Raw genomic sequence first — 18932 nt, 5'->3', positions numbered from 1 at the left:
AATTACTTAAAGGGTTTTAGCGAAGGTTGGTTGAGCTTTCCCCTTCCATTCAGTTTTACAAAGCAAATGTTAAATTAGCTTGGTAAAGGACCTGCATCCAAGCTTCCCTTATTTTTAATGTCTCAATGCCTTCGTTCCTTCTCACTAATGTGGTGATGCTGTTCCTTGAACAACATAACCATGTTGTCCTTGGTTTTTCTTTCAGAAGAGTCATAGACGCAGAATGCCATGAGGTCTGGCTTAGATGGGTTTTAGGGCAATTTGATTATAGCTAACAGATACCGCCTCTGGAAAAAAAGCTTTCAAGTTTAACAAAAATGCTTGTACAATGAAATGTGAGTAGCCAGTTCTCCCAGCTCAGCTTTACTGTGGTCTGGCTATTCAGAGAAAGCAGTCAGTCAGTTTTGAGGCTGCTGGTCAAAGAAACAGCTAAATGGAAGAAGGCGTTCCATACTCTATCTCTGACATCTCTCCTGTAAGACCCTGTGTTTGATTTTACATTTTTTGTCAAGGAGTGTTAATGGGATTATGTAGGAATTTGGAGCACCATCATTCAGTTGAAATGGTCTGTTCGGTTTTTTTTGGATAGTTGAAGTTATTCTGTATTCTGTTCTTTTGTTTGTGTTTCATTAGGTAATCTTGCAAAAAATCCTGTTTTTGAAACTAAGTGGTTGGGCTAGCTGCATCCATCTGCGAATATTCACATTACACCTGCTTAAAACAACTGGAAAAGATAGAGTCTGGGCTACTTCCTTGAAATGTTTTGAGGGGGTCTGGCCTGATCCATAGCACTAAGATGAAGGCCACGATTCTGACTGTCTAAACTACTGCCTCAGTAATCAATTCTTTTCAACCATCTTTTGTCTGCTAAAAATCTCACAGCCATTTTATGTTAAGTTCAGCCACCCCAGCTCCTAAACAGGATAAGTTAAACTCTTAATGATAATGAAAGTCAGAGCCCCACAAGCGGCCAGAGGAATGACACTTTGGCGGTTCCTTTTTATCCCCATTTGCCTGATGAACGTATCCCATTCTTTGAGCATATTGGGGCCATTCCTTTACACTTACATTGTAAGATTTCAATTTACCAATTACTATTCCTATTATTCCCTGTAACGTGTTAGTTACTGTGTTCGTTGAAGGGAAGGCTGTCCAAAGCTTTTCTTGACGCATTGCAACTGAAGTATCTCAGGAAGCCTGGAACCTAATTTATTATTGATCGCCTAAATAGACCCATTATTCATGATGTTTTTAAGCTTGTGTAGAAACAGGCTGGGACATCTCTGGAGCAAGTGGGACCCAAGTGTCTCAGTCCAGGTGTAGGGACTTACCTCTGCACTGCAGGAGTTCCCTGGTCTCTTTTTTTAAAAGAAAAGGACTGAGGTGATGAGTTCCAGATGGACAGGCCTTTGCCTGTTACTAAGGGAACTCACACTCAACAAGATCCACAAATAGATCAATTTGTGAATTTTCCCATTGGCCTTGTAGGGGTTATCAAAGCATTAGAATTGCAAGTGAAGTACAGAATGGCAGAATCCTATATTTATTTCAAAGAAAATAATGACTCAGCAAAGACATTCAACCTATTTCAATTTATCCACACAGATTAGTGACAGTTATTTTTCTATTATTGTATTCATTTGTCTCTAAGTGCTTTCAAGATTTCACCTTCAGTGCTTTATCAAATTTTTCTCCATGTGTCAGCTTGAGTAGTATATTTGCTTTTTACTAATTTAAAGCTCTGGCTATTGTTCTGCATTCATCATAGTTTGGAAAAAGAAAAACCCAGAAACATAAAACAATGTGCAAATTTAGATGGCTGTTCTTCATCTGGAATCATAAAAACAGACAATGTAATGGGCCCTTTCAACCCATCGAGTCGGTACTGCCAAAGTTGTACTAAATCTACACTAGTCCCATTTTCAAACACTAGTTCCAGACCCTTGAATATTATGACATTTAAAGTGTTCGTCTGAGTATTTTAAAGGTTGAGATTTTCTGCCTCAACTACCCTCCCAGGCAGTACATTCCAAACTCCCACCACTATCTGGGTGAAAAAGGTTTTCCTCTAATCCTCTCTTAAACCCAATTGCTTTTCACGTTAAAATTATGCCCTCTTGTTATTTACTCTTCAACCAAGGGAAACAACTGCTTTCTATTCACCCTGCCTATGCCCCGCTTAATCTAATATGCCTGTAAGAGGAGTCCCCCAAATCTCTTCTGCTCCAAAGAAGAAAACTCAAGCTTCTCCAACCTCCAGAAGTCTTAACATATTCCATAAATAATTTGATAAATATATATTTTTATAAATATATAAAAAATTGTAAAATATGTGTTGATTTGAAGATCATTTTTGATAAGAAAATATGTAAACGTAGGTGGATTATGTTTGAGTTATACTGACCTTGCATCCAACTGACCCAAAGATCCCTTTGAATAGCTTACTAATTCTTAACAACTCGTATTGCTTCGGGCTCATCACTTTGCTTTCCTGACACCAGCTAGCCACCCTGGTCTCCTGCTCAATGGCAAACAATAGATATTATTAGTCAATCTTTTCAGACATTAGACAATGATAAGAGAGGAGTGGGAAGGTTGGAAAAGGATGCGTCAAGGGTTAATGAAGGGATATATCAAGGGTTGGTGAAGTACCAGTTTTTAGAAAAAAAATGAACATGAATGGGAACCTGTTAAAATCAAATTGAAGGCAGCTCTATTGGGGAAGGTTACTAATTTTTAACGTGCTAAACAAAATCACTTGAAAGTGCTTAAAATGGAGAATGTGTACAAAATAATTTGTCACCATGTTCAGTGAAGAAAAGTCTAAGTCTCATCTGCTTTTGTGAGAAGGCAAGTATCTTGAGTAAAGAATGCATTACAAAATGTTTCAATTGTCCTAAGCTTAAAAATTTAAAAAGTTGAAAAGAATAAAGCATTTGTACTTGCAAAAATAACTTGGCAGGTAATAATAATTAAGGCTGTTTGTTACTCATGGAAATAGTTATATCAAAAAATCTATTCTGAAGACTGCTGCCTTGTGTAAAACCATAGGTATTTACTATGCACTTGGAAAATATGGCTCTTTTATGACTTTTCTGTAAAATTCTGATTACCATTTATGTTGAATAAGAAGCAGTTCAAGCAAGAACATGTTAATTGGTACCCTAAGTACAGTTTGAGGTATTGCAAGGAGACCTTAACTGTTGCAATAAAAAAGTTAAAAGTTTTAGTTTTGGCCTCCTGCACAAGGCTGGAAGCTCCGAGGCTAGAGTATCCCAAGATTTAAATTCAAGTAGAAGGCACTTATGTAGAAAAAGCAATGAGTATCTACCATGGGAAAAGTATTCACTACCTCCAAAGACCTCCATGCCTATACCTTGAATAATAGCTTATTGTATTTGCTAGTGTTTATGTAATAAATCTTTCTCATGGACGTTGTAGGAGCCCTTAAGCTGGCAGCCTCTTGGTGTAAGTTTAAAACAAATATCTAAACAGATTAGTGAGGTGATTGAGTGGACCACTGAGGAGAGTTTCTTCGGCCACACTTCTAAACTTGCCATAGCTGTTTTGACAGCTACCTCGGTGCCTTTCAAATTTTATTATTAAACAATGAAAGAAAGATGAAAAATATGTAACAGATAAAAGGCTTTATGACATTAAGTATTTTTTATAAAATGTTAATCTAAATGACAAGACTATTCTCTTAACTCCATATAGAATTAGGATTTTCCCCCAGTTTGAATGTTTTCCATACTCTTCTCTTGAAGGTAACAATTCCATGGGTATGGATGGAAGGTACCAATTGGTCACTTTTTACAATGAGGGCTAGCTATCAAGGCTGAATAGTGCCCTGACCCAGTGAAATTGCTGGTAATAATCCAGAACTTCCATTGGTCGGTGCATTGAGCATAGAAGTTGGGATGTTATGCTTGGGCTGTACAGGACACTGGTTTGGCCAGTTTTGAAATACTGCATTCAATTCCGGTCTCCCTGCTATTGGAACAATGTTGTTAAATACAAAAGGTTTCAGAAAAGATTTACAAGGATGCTGCTGGGATTGGAGGGTTTGAGCTATAGGGGAGGTTGAATAGGCTGAGGCTTTCTTTCCTCTATAGCTTTGGAGGCTGAGGGGTGACCTTAGGAAGATTTATAAAATCAGGAGGGCCATGGATAAGAGTGAATCGCCAAAGTCGTCATCCCACATTAGGAAAGTCCAAAACTGGAAGGCATAGGTTTAAGGGGAGAGGGGAAAGATTTAAAAGAGACCTACAGGGTAACTACTTCACACAGAGGGTGGTGCGTGTATGGAACAAGCTGCCAGAGAAAGTGATGGAAACTGGGTCAATTAAACCACTTAAAAGGCATCTGGATGGGTACATGAATAGGGAAGGTTTAAAGGGACACAGATAGTTCTTCAGTAATGCAATGGTTCCATTCTTGTGCAACCCTGCATTATAGAAAAATCAGGCTTTAGAAACTGTGCTTAAAATGTTGCCAAAAGAGCCAGCACATGTTTTTGAAATTTCGTGCTTTAGAAACCGTGTCCCCACTTTGTCAATTGTGTTATAGTGAATTTGCATTTGTGGCACATGTTAGAGCAGTATGACCTACATGGGCCAAATGCTGCCAAATGCGACTTGATCAGATTAGATTACTTACTGTGTGGAAACAGGCCCTTCGGCCCAACAAGTCCACACCGACTCGCCGAAGCGCAACCCATCCATTCCCTTACATTTATCCCTTTACTTAACACTACAGGCAATTTAGCATAGCATATGCCTGCACATCTTTGGACTGTGGGAGGAAACCGGTGCACCCAGAGGAAACCCACACAGACATGGGGAGAATGTGCAAACTCCACACAGTCACCTGAGTCGGGAATTGAACCCGGGTCTCTGGCGTTGTGAGGCAGCAGTGCTAACCACTGTGCCACGGTGCCGTCCACTAAGTTTAGGATATCTGGTCGGCATGGTCAAGTTAGTCCGAAGGGTATGTTTCTATGCTGTATAACTCTAACTCTATGAACAGGACTCATAGGAGTTTATTATCTTGCTTAAGGTATCAAATAGAGACTGTTAATGTTGTTACAGGATGTAACAGTATACAGGATGTTATACTTTTATTAGTTATTGAAAGTGGAGGAGGTTGATGTCTTTAGCTTTAAGATGTTTGATTAACTATATCAATGATTCTCACTTTAGTCACTGCCTTTTGCATTATCAAATTAAATAATTTTCCTGCTTTCTACACTCAACGTTGAAGTGTGAAAAACACTTAATCTCTTACCTGAACTTGATTTTTACCGGCACCTCAAAACTGTGTCATACCTTCTTTTCCTTGAGACACTTCAGGCTTTTAATGTCCATTTTCAATGTCACCTGAGCACACTCTGGTTGCATGCATTTCTCTTGCTGTTCCTCAGTTCTTGGGCAGTTCTGTATTAAAGTATTCCTTCAGGTCAGTTTCCCATTCAAAAAATAAATTATTGCAAAAGGAGTTTACACAACTTCTTAGCTCTGAACAGAACTTTAATTTCAAACCAGATAGACTATTTTTCCTTGAAACTGTTAGCTAGTATTCATTCAACTTCAGGACACGCTGCCATGTTCAACTTTTAGATTGTGGAGAAATCTGAAAAAGTTTAGCTATCCAACTCAGAAATTAATGGGTTTTTGTGTTAACTAATTTTTTGCCAAATCAGGATATTGTATATGTTGGCTATCAGATGGCCATTAAGTAGGATGGTTTATTTGAACAGTAATGCTGATGTATTATTTTTATACCATTCTAACATCGTCACAGCCCATCATTTTACAAACCTTCAGGTGAAAGCAATTTAAAGCACATTTCTGAACATTTACAGGCAATTGAATTTTTTTCAGGTATCCAGATGGTTACAATCTGTTAAATAGCTACTTTAAAGTTGAAATAATCATGGTCCTATTTGGATATATAGTATGCTTTTCCAATAATGTTAAATCAGTGCCTTATTGAGACATTTCGATGCGCTTTGAATTTGAATTCACAATTCAGTTGCGACTCATATATATGAAGTTTGTTCAATGCATCTATTGTTACAACTGAATGGGAGGAATGCATAGTCACTCTATTTCCACTATTCTGTGGGTTGCAGCATAAAATAAAAGTATTTTACCCAAGTCTTGATATGGTCAATTGTCTGCTTTGTCTTTTTTTATAGTTGGAATGAAAAGATTCCAAAAGATAAAAGTGTTAATATGCAGACCAAATTAACGATTTATTATAATACAAAACCCATTCAGTGAAGATGCAGATTGGTCAGCACACCATTTGTAGTATGAAAATAAAATTATTTATCCCCCAAACCTGAAACACACATTCTTCCTTCGGGTGAAGGGTAAAAAAAAACTGATTACTGTCTGCACAGATTCACTTCACTTTCTATCTAGTGATAGTTATTCTTAAACACAGACACCTCCTGCTCAGGAAGTGGAATATGGAGAAGTTCTTTTTGTCACTCTTCCAGGAGAGCAATCAAGTTTCACCCTGATGTCTCAGCAAACCTGTTCAGAAGCAGGCAAGCTTGGCTTATGTTTGTAGCTGGCTAAATGTTTTTCACTTCTATTGATGGCATGCTTGACATCTCACAACAGACATCATGTGAAATGAAGACAGCCATTCTCAAATTTCAAATTATTGAAAAGCAGGAATGTACTTCCTTCTTTTATGGGATATGGGCTTTGCTGGCAGATCATCATTTGTTATCCATTCTTACATGCGTGCAGCAATGTCTATAAAACATTTCTAATTGTGGAAGAGAGAAAAAAAATTATTGGCCATTTTTGTACTTCATTCATTCAACCATATGTTCCTGAATAAGACTTTGGTATTACTGTAAAAGCTTTCGATCTATAAGTTAGAATAATTTGCAAGGCATACTAATACAAAGGGAAAGTGATGTTTTAGCTTGGATTAACTGGTTAATCAGTGACTGGTAGAAAGAAGCATTGTCATGAAGAATTTGCCAGTTGACTGGCAAGTCAGTTGTCAAGTTTTGTTTAAATCAAGCAAGTTGACTCAAGTTAAGACATTGCCTGAGAAATGAAACTGAAAATGGATTTCATTTGTTGTTGAGTTGATACACGTGCCATAAATGTACACGTTTTTTCAATTGGCAAAGAATAGGACTCAATGTACATGCAAGTGCACCACACTGAAAAATACCATCGGCAGTACTGAAACTTTGTGCTACCAAATGGCCATGCCCAATTACACTTTTTTTAAAAATTACAGAAATACAATGGTTCTGTAGGGGTATGGGATTTTTGTTTAAATAAAAAAAGGAAGAAACCCTTCCCTTGTCCCTGTTTCACAGCATCTAATAAAATTTATCACTAATTTTGTTGGTGAAATCCAACACAATTGGCATTGTAGCATTCGAGAGATGTACAGTGCAGAAACAGGCCCTTAAATCCAACTCCTCCATGCTAACCAGATACTCTAAATTAATTAAGTCCCCTTTGCTAGCATTTGGCTCATATTCACATACCCATCCAGATGCCTTTTAAATGTTGTAATTGTACTAGCCTCCTCCACCTTTTTAAAGCTTATTCCATAGGTGTACCACCCTCTGCATGAACAAGTTACCCTTTACGTCACTTTTAAATCTATCCCCTCTCACCTTAAACCTATGACCTGTAGTTTTGGTTCCCCCACTCCGTGGAAAGCTGTTGTCTATTCACTGTATCCATGTCCTTATGATTTTATAAACCTCGATAAGATCACCCCTCAGGCTCCAACACTCCAGGGGGAAAAGCTCTAGCATATTCAGCCTCTCCCTATAGCTCCAACCCTCCAGCCCTGGAAATATCCTTTGTAATTTTTTTTCTCGACCCTTTCAAGTTTTAAAACATCATTCCTACAGCAGGAAAACCAGAATTGCACATCGTATTCCAAAAATGGCCTCACCAATGTCCTGTACAGCCGCAAGGTGACCTCCTAACTCTTACACACAATGGACTGAGCAATAAAGGAAAGCATATCAAATACTTTCAGTATCCTATCTAGCTGTGATTCTACTTTCAAGGAGCTATGAATCTACACTCCGTAGTATCTTTGTTCAGCAACACTCCCCAGGACCTTACTATTACATGTGTAAGTCCTGCCATGATTTGCTTTTCCAAAATGTAACACCTCGCATTTATCTAAATTAAACTCCATCTGCCACTTCTCGGCCCATTGGTCCATCTGATCACGATCCTGTTGTATCCTGAATAACCACCTTTACTGTCCACTACACCTCCAATTTTGATGATGTCTGCAAACTTACTAACCATATCGTTTACATAAATGATGAAAAGCACCGGATCCAATATCTGTTGTGGCACAACGCTGGTCACAGGCCTCCAGTTTGAAAAGCGCTCTCCACCATCACCCTTTGTCTTCCACCTTCAAGGCAGTCCTGAATCCAAATGGCTTGTTCTCCCTATATTCCATGTGACCCAACCTTGCTAACCAGTCTGCCATGAGGAATTTTGTCGAATGCCTTACTGAAGTCCATATAGATTATGTCCACCACTCTGCCCTTATCAGTCGTCTTCGTTACTTCTTCAAAAAAACTCAGTCAAGTTAGTGAGACACAATTTCCCACACACAGAGCCACATTGATTTCCTTGATCAGTCATTGTCTTTCCAAATATGTGCAAATCCTGTCCTTCAGGATTCCCTCCAACACAATGGGGTGGCACGGTGACTCAGTGGTTAGCACTGCTGCCTCACACCACCAGCATCCCAGGTTCAATTCCAGCCTTGGGTGTCTGTGTGGAGTTTGCACATTCTCCCCGTGTCTGCATGGGTTTCTTCTGGCTGCTTCGGTTTCCTCCCACAGTCCAAAGATGTGCAGGTCAGATGGATTAGCCATGCTAAATTGCCCATAGTGTTAGCTGCATCAGCCAAGAGGGAAATGGGCCTGTATGGGTTGTTCTTTGGAGGGGCGGTGTGGACTTGTTGGGTGGAAGGGCCTGTTTCCACACTCTGGAATCTAATCTAATCTAAAAAAAACTCACCTACCACTCAAATCAGACTCCTAGGTATGATAATTCTCTGGTATTTCCTTACCGTGTTTTTTAAATAGTGGCATAGCTGCGTCTGCCAACCTCTGGTCTTCCGGCACCTCACCTGTGGCTATCAGTGATACAAATATCTTAGCACGGGGCTCAGCAGTGACTTTCCTAGCTTCCCATCGGGTTCGATGGTACTCCTGATCAGGTCATGGAAATTTATCCACTTTATGCATTTTAAGGTATCCAGCATCTGTCTTAAAGTTAGTGCTGAATCAGCACAGACTTCAGGAAACAATTTTTCCACACAAAGGTATATGGTAATCTAAATTACTTCTCCAGTTCTCCTGGCTGTAGGAGGCTGTAGAAACTAAACTTCAATTTCCTTTCGATGCACAATCAGACTTTGAACTGTTGCTGTAAATTTATGTGCTGAATGGTCTAATCCAATTCCTGTTGCCTTGTATTAAAATTGACACCTTCCTTCAGGGAAGGTGCTGTCTTTCAGGCCGTCTTTGGACTGTAATATATTATAAAACATAGAAAAACAAGTTGATGGAGATTGGTCAAGGAGCATCATAGTTAACTGTAGGGATGCTGGCATTATTAGCCAACATTTGTTTCCCATCCTTGACTACCTTTGAACCAAACAGTTTGCTAAGGCCATTTCATAGGTGAATTAGGAGTGCCACATTGTTTTTGATCTGGAATCATATGTAAGTCAGACCAATTAAAAACAGCGTATTTCCTTCCCTAAAGGACATCGGGGAATCAGATTGAATCCTACAACAATCAGCACTTATTACACAGTCATTGTGTTAATATTTCAGGTTGAGAAAGGTTATCTCAACCTGAAGCATTAACTTTATTTTCTGTTTAAAATTTTCAGTTATTTTTGTTTTGTTGTTCCAGATTTTGAGCAGTATTTTTTTTTAATTGTTCGTGGTAGTTTGAGATTTGTTTATTGTCAATTGTCATGGCTTGTGTAAAGATTTGTAGCTCTGGTACTGGTTGTCATAGTTGTGAGTATGTTTAGTGAGCTGGGAAGTTGATTTGCCGTTGTTTTGTTCCGTGTCTAGGTGATATCTTCAGTGCTTTGCAGCCTCCTGTGAAGCGCTGCTGTACTGTCTCTTCTGGAATTTATTTGGTTCCATTCTTGCTGCTTCCAGTTGCTGGTCCCAGTTGTTCCAGCTACTACAATAAACAGTCAGAACAGGCAACTGGATGCAGCAGGAACAGAACCAAATAAATTCCAGAAGAGACAGCACAACAGCGCTTCACAGGTGGCTCCAAAGCACTGAAGATATCACCTAGACCGGGGATGAAATGTCTGCAAATCAATTTCACAGCACGGCGAACATACCCACCACTATGACAATTATCATGTTTTTGGCTAGACTTTTTGTTGTACTTTATCCTCTAGTCTGTGTCTTGGGATAATCTTGAATCATGAAACAAGAGTTACAGCAATACATTTTTAAAAAGAGAAATGGAACATTTATTATTCATCCATGCTAAACTTCTATTTCAGATTAATTTGTACAAAGCTATATCATTTCAATTCTTGGATCATTCTTTCAATTGTTTAAAATGTCAGTTTTTAAAAAGCATTACATAACTTCTAATCTGACATTGAATGTATTTTAGAAAACTATGGCTGCACTAATGTTCTATTTATGCATCTTCATGTATGGTTTGTTAATGTTGACCAGATCTGTTGTTATGTGAGAAGTAATGTTTTTTGATGTTACATTTAACTTCTTTTTTGTTTTAGAGACCTCATCAAAAAGCTTCTAGTTATTGACCGGACAAGACGATTAGGCAATATGAAGGTAAGCAATAGATGTATAAATAAAAAATGTGAAGTAACCTTAACTTCTTTGAATTTTATCTAAAAGTACAGAAGTTAGTGATTCCTAAACCATGTTCCACTATCTTGTAAGATGGTTGTTGTAAATTATTCATTATGTTTAATTATATGCAAGCATCAATACTTTTAGAGGAAACTGTAATTTCTAAATTGGTTGCCACATGATACTTGTACAGTTACTCTTTAATTTTAATTCAATTGATGAATGCTTTTTAGTACTGTTGAGCAAAGATCATTGGGATCAAATGATTTGAGTAAAGATCATTCTCACTCTCAAGTGTTGTTTCCCGTGTGTGCATGCCCATCCTTCCCATCCCCATTCTCCAGTGCTACTTTCTACGAGGAATGCTGTGTAAAGTCCTAGCTGCTTATCATAACATTGCTTAAACAGAATAGTTTCAGAGGGAAGTGAAGCTGAATTGGAAAAGTTAAAATGTGGGAGCCTGGAAGGCAGAAGAAACGTAGACTAAAAAGGAAAAAGTGAGTTTCACAATCTTGATCAAGAAAACAATGGTTGCAGCGAGGAGAAATTATATTTTAGAGGATCAAAGAGGTCAAATGTGTAAAAGTAAAAACACAAAAGAGGCAAATGTGTTGCGTAGAGACCCTGAAATAGTCGCTGAGGTGTACACGATCAAATATATTATCAACTGTTAGAGAAATATGAAAAAAGGTATTAATAGTTGGGGATTTTAACTGTCTAAAAATTAAGTGGAATAGTTTGAATCTGCAAGGTAGGGACAGAACATATTTCTTAAATTATGTCCAAGAGAGCTTTTTTTGGTCAGTGGATAGAAGACCCAACCAGGAACAGTTTTGGGTCTAATATTGAGAAAGGAACCCAAGCAGATGGAATGTTTGTCAGTAGGAAAACATTTTGGTTATAATAACTATAACTCAGTAAGACTTAGGGTAGATATGGAAAAGACTATAAGACTTAGCAGCAAAATTGGATCATTGAATCTGCTGATAATCCTCACTCTATTTTCTTGCCTTTTCTGCTTAAGCCTTGATTCCCTTACTGATTAGAAATCTGTCAAATTCAGCCTCAAATGTATTTAACACTCAGCCTCTATTGCCCTCTGATAAGGAATGCCACAGAATTTGGTGCAAAATTGAATTGTATCATTTTCAATGAGCTAAGCAGAATTGGTCTAAAAGAACAGAGTAACAAAAAGAAACTCATTGATTTCAACAAACCTTAAAGTGATCTGAAAGATTTTTCATCTTGAGGCAATGAATGGAACTTGAGCTAGGCCAAGTAATCAGTCTTGATGGTGAGTATGTGGACTGTGTTCCAAATATGTCATCTCAATAGTTCCAGAAGTTGACTGGATGTGCCTATGCGCAATGAGACTGAAAGATTGGCATTTGCTAGTGGCACAATTATAGCTAGTTTTTTTTAAAGTGAAGCCAAATTTGTCATGCAAGTGATTTCCAAGGTATAAATTAAGTATGTATCATAGTTGTGTATTGGTGGAAAACCTTAATGCAAAATCACAAGAGTTTTCACTGTGATTTTAGAAGTTATTGCATTTTTTTTAAAAAGCCTATTGCATGTAATTGTCAAATCAACCTTGTTCAATGATGAAGATCATCTTTTAACAGTAGGCTTTTCTGTTCCTGTAATTAATTTGATGAATATAACTCTTTTTTCCAAGAAGTACACAAATAGTGAATGCATGGAGCAAATCTAATAATGCAGTTTGAATTGTTGCCAATGATAGTTGACCACAATAAAACTTCATGATGAGCATAGTACACTACACGGTGTCTGTATAATTTATAATTTCCATCATTCAGATTATTCAGCAATATTTTATTAATAACCTTTTTATCGTAGAGGAACAGTATTATGCCTTGAGCTGAAGATGACTTGTTTTAACCCTTAATAGAACGTTTTGTTAGTCATTCATGAATTTTACCTTTGTTAGCTGGGCCAGTGTTTATTGTCTATCCCTAGCTACCCTTGAGAAACTGATGGTGATTAGCCTCCTTTAAACTATTTTCATCCATTTTGGTATAAGTCCCCCCAGGATGTTCAAAGTAAAGGAGCTGCAGGATTTTGATCCAGCAACACTGAAGGAACAAATAAAAATCTGAGCAGGAGTAGGCCATTTGGTCGATTTTAAACCTGCTCTGCCATTTAACATGATCATGGCTGATTTTTTCTATTCTCTTGAGGGGCCAACATTTATTGCTCATCCCGCATTTCCCTTGAGAAGGTGGTCGTGAGCTGCCTTCTTGAAACACCTGCAGTCTGTGTGCTATCTCAATACAATACTCCTTTTATGTCCATATACCCCCTGACTCATTTGACTTGTAGGTATCTATATTTTATCTATCTCAGTCTACTGCCACCTAGGTACCAAGACCAGGGGAAACCTCGTCTCTTAATCCAGTCTGATCAGAATTTTATTCATTAGAATCAGATTTCCTCTCCTTGGTGAACTTTTGCACTTTCTCTAAGACAAGAATGTTTTCTTAGGTAAGGAGACCAGGACAGGATATGATGTAATCACGGCACAGTGGCTCAACGGTTAGCACTGTTGCCTCGCAACGCCAGAGACCCAGGTTCCATTCCACCCTAGGATGTCGGTCTGTGTGGAATTTGCATATTCTCCCTATGGCTGCATGGGTTTCCTCCAGATGCTGTGGTTTTCTCCCACGGTCCAAAGATGTGCAGGTTAAGTGGATTGGTAATGCTTTAATCACCTGTAGTGTCCAGGGATGTGCAGGCAGCTGGATTAGCTGTGGGTAATGCAAAGAAAGGGTAAGGGGTCTGGGCCTTGTTAGTATGCTCTTCAGAGGGTTGCTGTGAACTCAGTGGGTTGAATGGCCTGCTTCCCAAGTGTAGGGATTCTGTTCTGAGATTCTGTGAACTGAGTCAGTAGTGTTATCAAACCTATTTTCATGATGGACATCGAAGTCCTCTGCACAGAGTACATGCTGCACTCTACCACCCTCAATGCTTTGTCCATGTGGTGTTCAACATGAAGGATCACCTGATTAATCCGCTGAAGTGTGGTGGTGTAGTGGTCGGAGGCGGAACAAGGTAAACAGTAGGAGTTATTTTTTCCCATGCTTGGCCTAATACTATGAAATTTCATGGAGTCTGCATTCATGTTGCAGACTCCCAAAGCAACTCCCTCCTGATCGCATACGACTGTGCTGGCATCTTGGCTGCCCTGTAGGCAGGACAGACCGAGGCATGGTAATAGTGTTGTCTCAATCGTTTGTGTGACATGTAATTCCGTGAGTGTGACTGTCAGATTGTTGTTCTAATCTGAGAAGCCCTCCCAATTTTGGCAGGAGCCGCCAGCTGTTGGAAAGGAGAACTTTACAGGGCCAGAACAGCTGAGTGTACTGTTGTCATTTCTGGTGCCTAGGTTATGCTTGGTCATCCGTCTGGTTCATTTCATTTTTGATGCAGAATGATAAAACTAAATGGTTTGTCAGGACACCTAAAACCTTATGACTCAATTTCTGGAGTCACATATTTGTCAAACCAGTCAAGAATAGATCTTCTGTAAAGCTGAGTTTTTAATGACAACCCATCTTTATTAGAGTTGTTGCCCTATAATGTGTGCTGTCTTAAAAGAAATCTTGAGGTTTTGAATTTTGCAACCGATTGACTTAACTGCTTATCTCCCTTAAGGCACTATTATTAACAGCTTTACTGTCGCCTCAGCTTTTAATGATTCTTGCCCATTCAGAGATTATGGCCAACCAGACAGGACAGAATTTCAGAGTTTACTTAGGTTGACCAAATCCTATAAATAAATCCCAGCATATTATAGTTGTCATTATTTTTGTGGAGTCACATATTTACAAGCTGTTTTGTTTTATCCTCGAAGCAGCTGCAAATCATTTAAGTTTTTAGTGCAACAAGTGGACGGTCAAATTACTAGTCAGCTGTCAATTTTATGCTTAATCGCTCACTCTTCACATGAGCAAAATTAATGAGAATGTGAAGTTTCAATTAAACTTGCATGCAGGTCAAATTACTGAGTAGCTACATTACAAGGTTGCATTTATCAGCAGATATCCCAAGGTAACACTTGATTTTAATTAAAACGGCGACACTGGAATTACTAGACACAAGTTAACAGAATTACTTGAGAGCAATGGTGGATGTCTTAAGTTCAGCTGAAATAAGTTGACACACCAAAGTTAAAATTTGATTTTGGGTTAGGATGATACTAATAAGTTGACTGAATATTTCAATTTTTTAAAAATAAAACTGAAAATTCAGTTAGGTGCAACATTTGTTCACATGATTATTTGGTAGTTTTTATTTGACATAGCTTTCGAATTTGACATGTTAATTCCCGTAACAATTTGGAAATATTTATTTTCTGTTAGAAAGTTAAACCACAGGTGCAGATACGTCTTAATTTGTAATTTTTCCTTGGATGCATAACATTAGAAACCTGCCAAACAGGACATCCACTCCACATGACTGACTATGGCCTGATTTTCATCAACACATTACCATTCAACCATCCCAGTGCAGCAATTAGCTGAAGGTGCAACAGCTGAATCCTAGTACGTTGAGTTTTTCAAGTTCTGTTTTGTACATCAGATGAGTACTTCCAAATTATATTTGCAATATGTTTTGTACATCTGTTCCATTCTCCCAACTTAGCTGATTGCAGTGCTTGTTGACTGGATTTTATTAGTATGGCTTCCAGACTTACCTGTTATCTTTTAACTGAACCAATATAACAGTAATTAGCAATTCCAAGAGTTTGTAAGTTTGCGTTTGGGGAAGATTTAGAGTGAGTAGTTTTATGTTCTTTATTGTAAGCAATAAAAATATTGCCTTAATCAGTTGTCGACTGGAATGATATGTGGAATGATTCTGAACTGCTGCTTTTTTAAAATCCCATTATAAAGTAATTGACGCATTGAGTGATTGTTGATTTAGTTTATGCCAATTTAACTAATTAATTTGATGGCGATCGTGGTTGGGTTGACCAATGAGAGATCTGTGTGTAGCCAAAAGCAAAGCAATGGGAATAAGTCTTCACATGCCAAGTTTGATGAAATTGGGTGGCAGGAGTCCCAATCTTCCATCTTTCCTCCTGTTGAATTTTTATTTCAGATGTTTACCTACATCCCTTAAAACTAGATTATAGATATTATATCCGCCACTGTTTCTAGTAGGATATTTCTCTTCCTGACAACCTTTGTGTTGAAAAGAAATTCTTGTCAGTTTCTTTTTTTCGCTCTTAAATTTTACCTTTCCATAAATCAAATAACAAAAATAGTTATTGCTTATTTAGTTCACTAAAATCGCTCCTGTGTTTCAATGTCACTAGAATGTATGCCAACATGATCCATTTTCCAGAACTTCTCATCTGTCATTATGTTACTTAATTGCTATACCTTATCCTCATCTTTTTCTGTTTCCACCATCTCCTTCAAAGATTGAGAACAATTTGCATCTTGTGATGTTTTGGTTCAGGTAGTTGCCCTTGTCAGAGGATATAGCATTCATTTCACTTGAGGGCAAATGCTAGGCTGCCTTTTAAGTGTAGGACAGAGAATGCTTGTTCAGAAACTATATCCCAAACTATTAACTTCTGAGCAAATTACCACACATTCATTACAATAATGCTTCTGTACACTTGTTTTGCATGTACTGTCTTTGAAGTGCAAGCTAGACCCATTGGTTTAACTGCTGTGGACAGAATGAAATGGTTCATTCTATTCATTGTTCCCCTTTCCTTCACTGCTGTGCCTTGCCATCAGAGGACATCGCCCACCTGATCATTTTTCTCGTGAAGATGTTTTGCTATATAGTGCCATAAGGGCATGCCTGTTGTCAATAATGGCTGATTAGGAATCTCTCTCATTGTCACTGCCCGACATGGGCATGTGGAAGGATTAGCAGACTGATTATCAAACCTCTTGGTTGCTCCATGAACATCCTTGTATGGCCAGTCATTCCTGCAGTAGGACTTGAATGTCAAGTTTCTAACCCAGTGGCAGAAGTGCCGCTAGCTGAACCACAGACCCCTTTTGAACTTTAATAGTCCTACAGTCAAGAATTTATATAACTTCTCAAACCTTATAGTGAGAATATGTCCAACATATTCAGTTGATGCTATTCTAATTCTTCCATTCGGACATTGATTCTGAGTCAAAAATAGAAATTACTGGAAATGCTCAGTAGGTCTGGGAGGATCGGAGAGAAATCAGAGTTAATGCTTTGGGTTGAGTGACCCTTAATTCTTCTGGTTTTTACTTTGCATATTAATGGTGTTTATCTTAGAGTTTTAGTGTTATACAGCAGGGAAACATACCCTTCATTCCAACTCATCCATGTGGCCTGGCCATCCCGATCAGATAGAGTCCCATTTGCCAGCATTTCATCCATCTCCTTCTAAATCTTTTTTATTCATATACCCATCCAGGAAACAAAAAATACAAATTACAATTGTCATCTATAAGAAATAAGACTTCAGCTTGTAAAAATAGTTATTGATGGCCAGAGAGGTTATTCAGTAATAATTATCCAGCAAGAAAGCTCTCACAGTAATGCACCAAATCTAACCAGTTCATCTTTAGTGCAGATGTAATTGTTAAGTATTCCAAAATTGATGCTCTTACAGCAATTTCAGTATCACATCTATTGCTATTGACTACGATAACTTGTTCACTGGAGGAGTAGAATTTCTGATGGAATATTCTAGTTGAATTCTAAGGTTTATTATGCATGTGTGAATAGCAGCAGCTGATGTCAAATTTGTCTTGTAATGACAAGAAGTTCTGCTGGCTGCACTACACTGGCCCATCATACCTGCACTGGTTCTGTTATGTAGCACCAGTCTCCTGCCTTTTTCCCATATCCTTGCATGCCATTTCTAATCAGATAATCATCCCCTGGCCTCCAATGCCTCAATTGGACCTGTCTCCACCATATTTCCAGGCAGTGCATTCTATACTCTTAAGTGCTGTCTGAAAATGTTTTTTTCTCATGCTATCCTTGTTTTATTTGCATGTTAGTTTAAATCTATGCAATCTCTTTCTTTTTTATTCCTCTACAAAGAACAGATTCTCCCTGTTTGCTCTAACCAGCCTACTCATGCTTTTAAAAAACCTTAATCAAATCACCTGTCAGCTTTATTCTCTTCAAGGAGAGCAGGCTCAACTTCAATCTATCCTCATAACTGAAGTTTCTCATTCCTGAAACCATTCTTGTAAAAGGTTTCTGCACACCTTTCTTGTAGTGTGGCGGCTACAACAATACACCATACTGTAGCTAAATTCTAACAAGCATCTTGTACAAGTTCAACATCACTTCCCTGTTCTTGTACTCTAAGTCCCTATTAATAAAACCAAGTACACTGTTTGCTTTATGCGCTGCTCTCTCAACCTGTCCTGCCAGCCTCAATGATATGTGCACATTCACACCCAGGTGCCTGTGCTACTGCACCCGCTTGGTACTTTTTAGTTATATTTCTTACTACTTACTTGAAATGTATTTAGAAATGATTACAAACTTTTTCTGGTATCCTGAGGAAAGGTAGGAAGGTTTGTGCTTAGTTTAGTTTGTGATTTGACGAACGTGCAAACAAGGAATAAGAGTAGGCCACTCGGCCCTTTGATCCTACTCCATTGTTCAAAAAGTTCATGGCTGATCTGATTTTAACCTCAACTCTATGTTCTAGCATATCTCTGATAATCTTTAATTCCCTTAGTAATCAAGGATGTATTTACTTCCACCTTAAAAATATTTAATTAATCTGCGTCCACTGACTTTTCAGGGTGGGAATTCCAAAGACTTCCAATCTCTGAGATAAAAGCTTTCTCATCTTTTAAAATTTTTAAAAAAAATTTAAATCTATATTTTCTCACGTTAGGAAGGATCTTGTATGTTTCAATTAAGTCACTTTTGACTCCTCCGAACTCCAGAGCATACCGATCTAGTCTGTCCTACCTTTTTTTCATAAGACAATCTGCTCATTCCAGTTAGTAGACTTGTAAACCTTCTCTGAACTGCTTGCAACATATTA

The 18932-nt window shown here is 38.2% G+C and overlaps 1 protein-coding gene across 2 annotated transcripts in view; it reads left to right on the top strand.

Moving 5' to 3' along the window:
• prkx (protein kinase X-linked) overlaps positions 1-18932 on the top strand; it is a 127751-nt gene that overhangs the window by 97164 nt on the left and 11655 nt on the right. For both annotated transcript variants that reach the window (XM_060826289.1, XM_060826288.1), the window contains one exon: positions 10813-10870. In XM_060826289.1, coding sequence (XP_060682272.1) covers positions 10813-10870 — 58 coding nt within the window. The remainder of the gene's footprint in view (positions 1-10812; positions 10871-18932) is intronic.

The sequence above is a fragment of the Hemiscyllium ocellatum genome, chromosome 6, assembly GCF_020745735.1.
Source record: "Hemiscyllium ocellatum isolate sHemOce1 chromosome 6, sHemOce1.pat.X.cur, whole genome shotgun sequence".
NCBI classification, from domain to species: Eukaryota; Metazoa; Chordata; class Chondrichthyes; order Orectolobiformes; family Hemiscylliidae; genus Hemiscyllium; species Hemiscyllium ocellatum.
The sequence above is the reverse complement of the archived record's forward strand: the minus strand, read 5'-3'. Positions and strand labels throughout refer to the sequence as shown.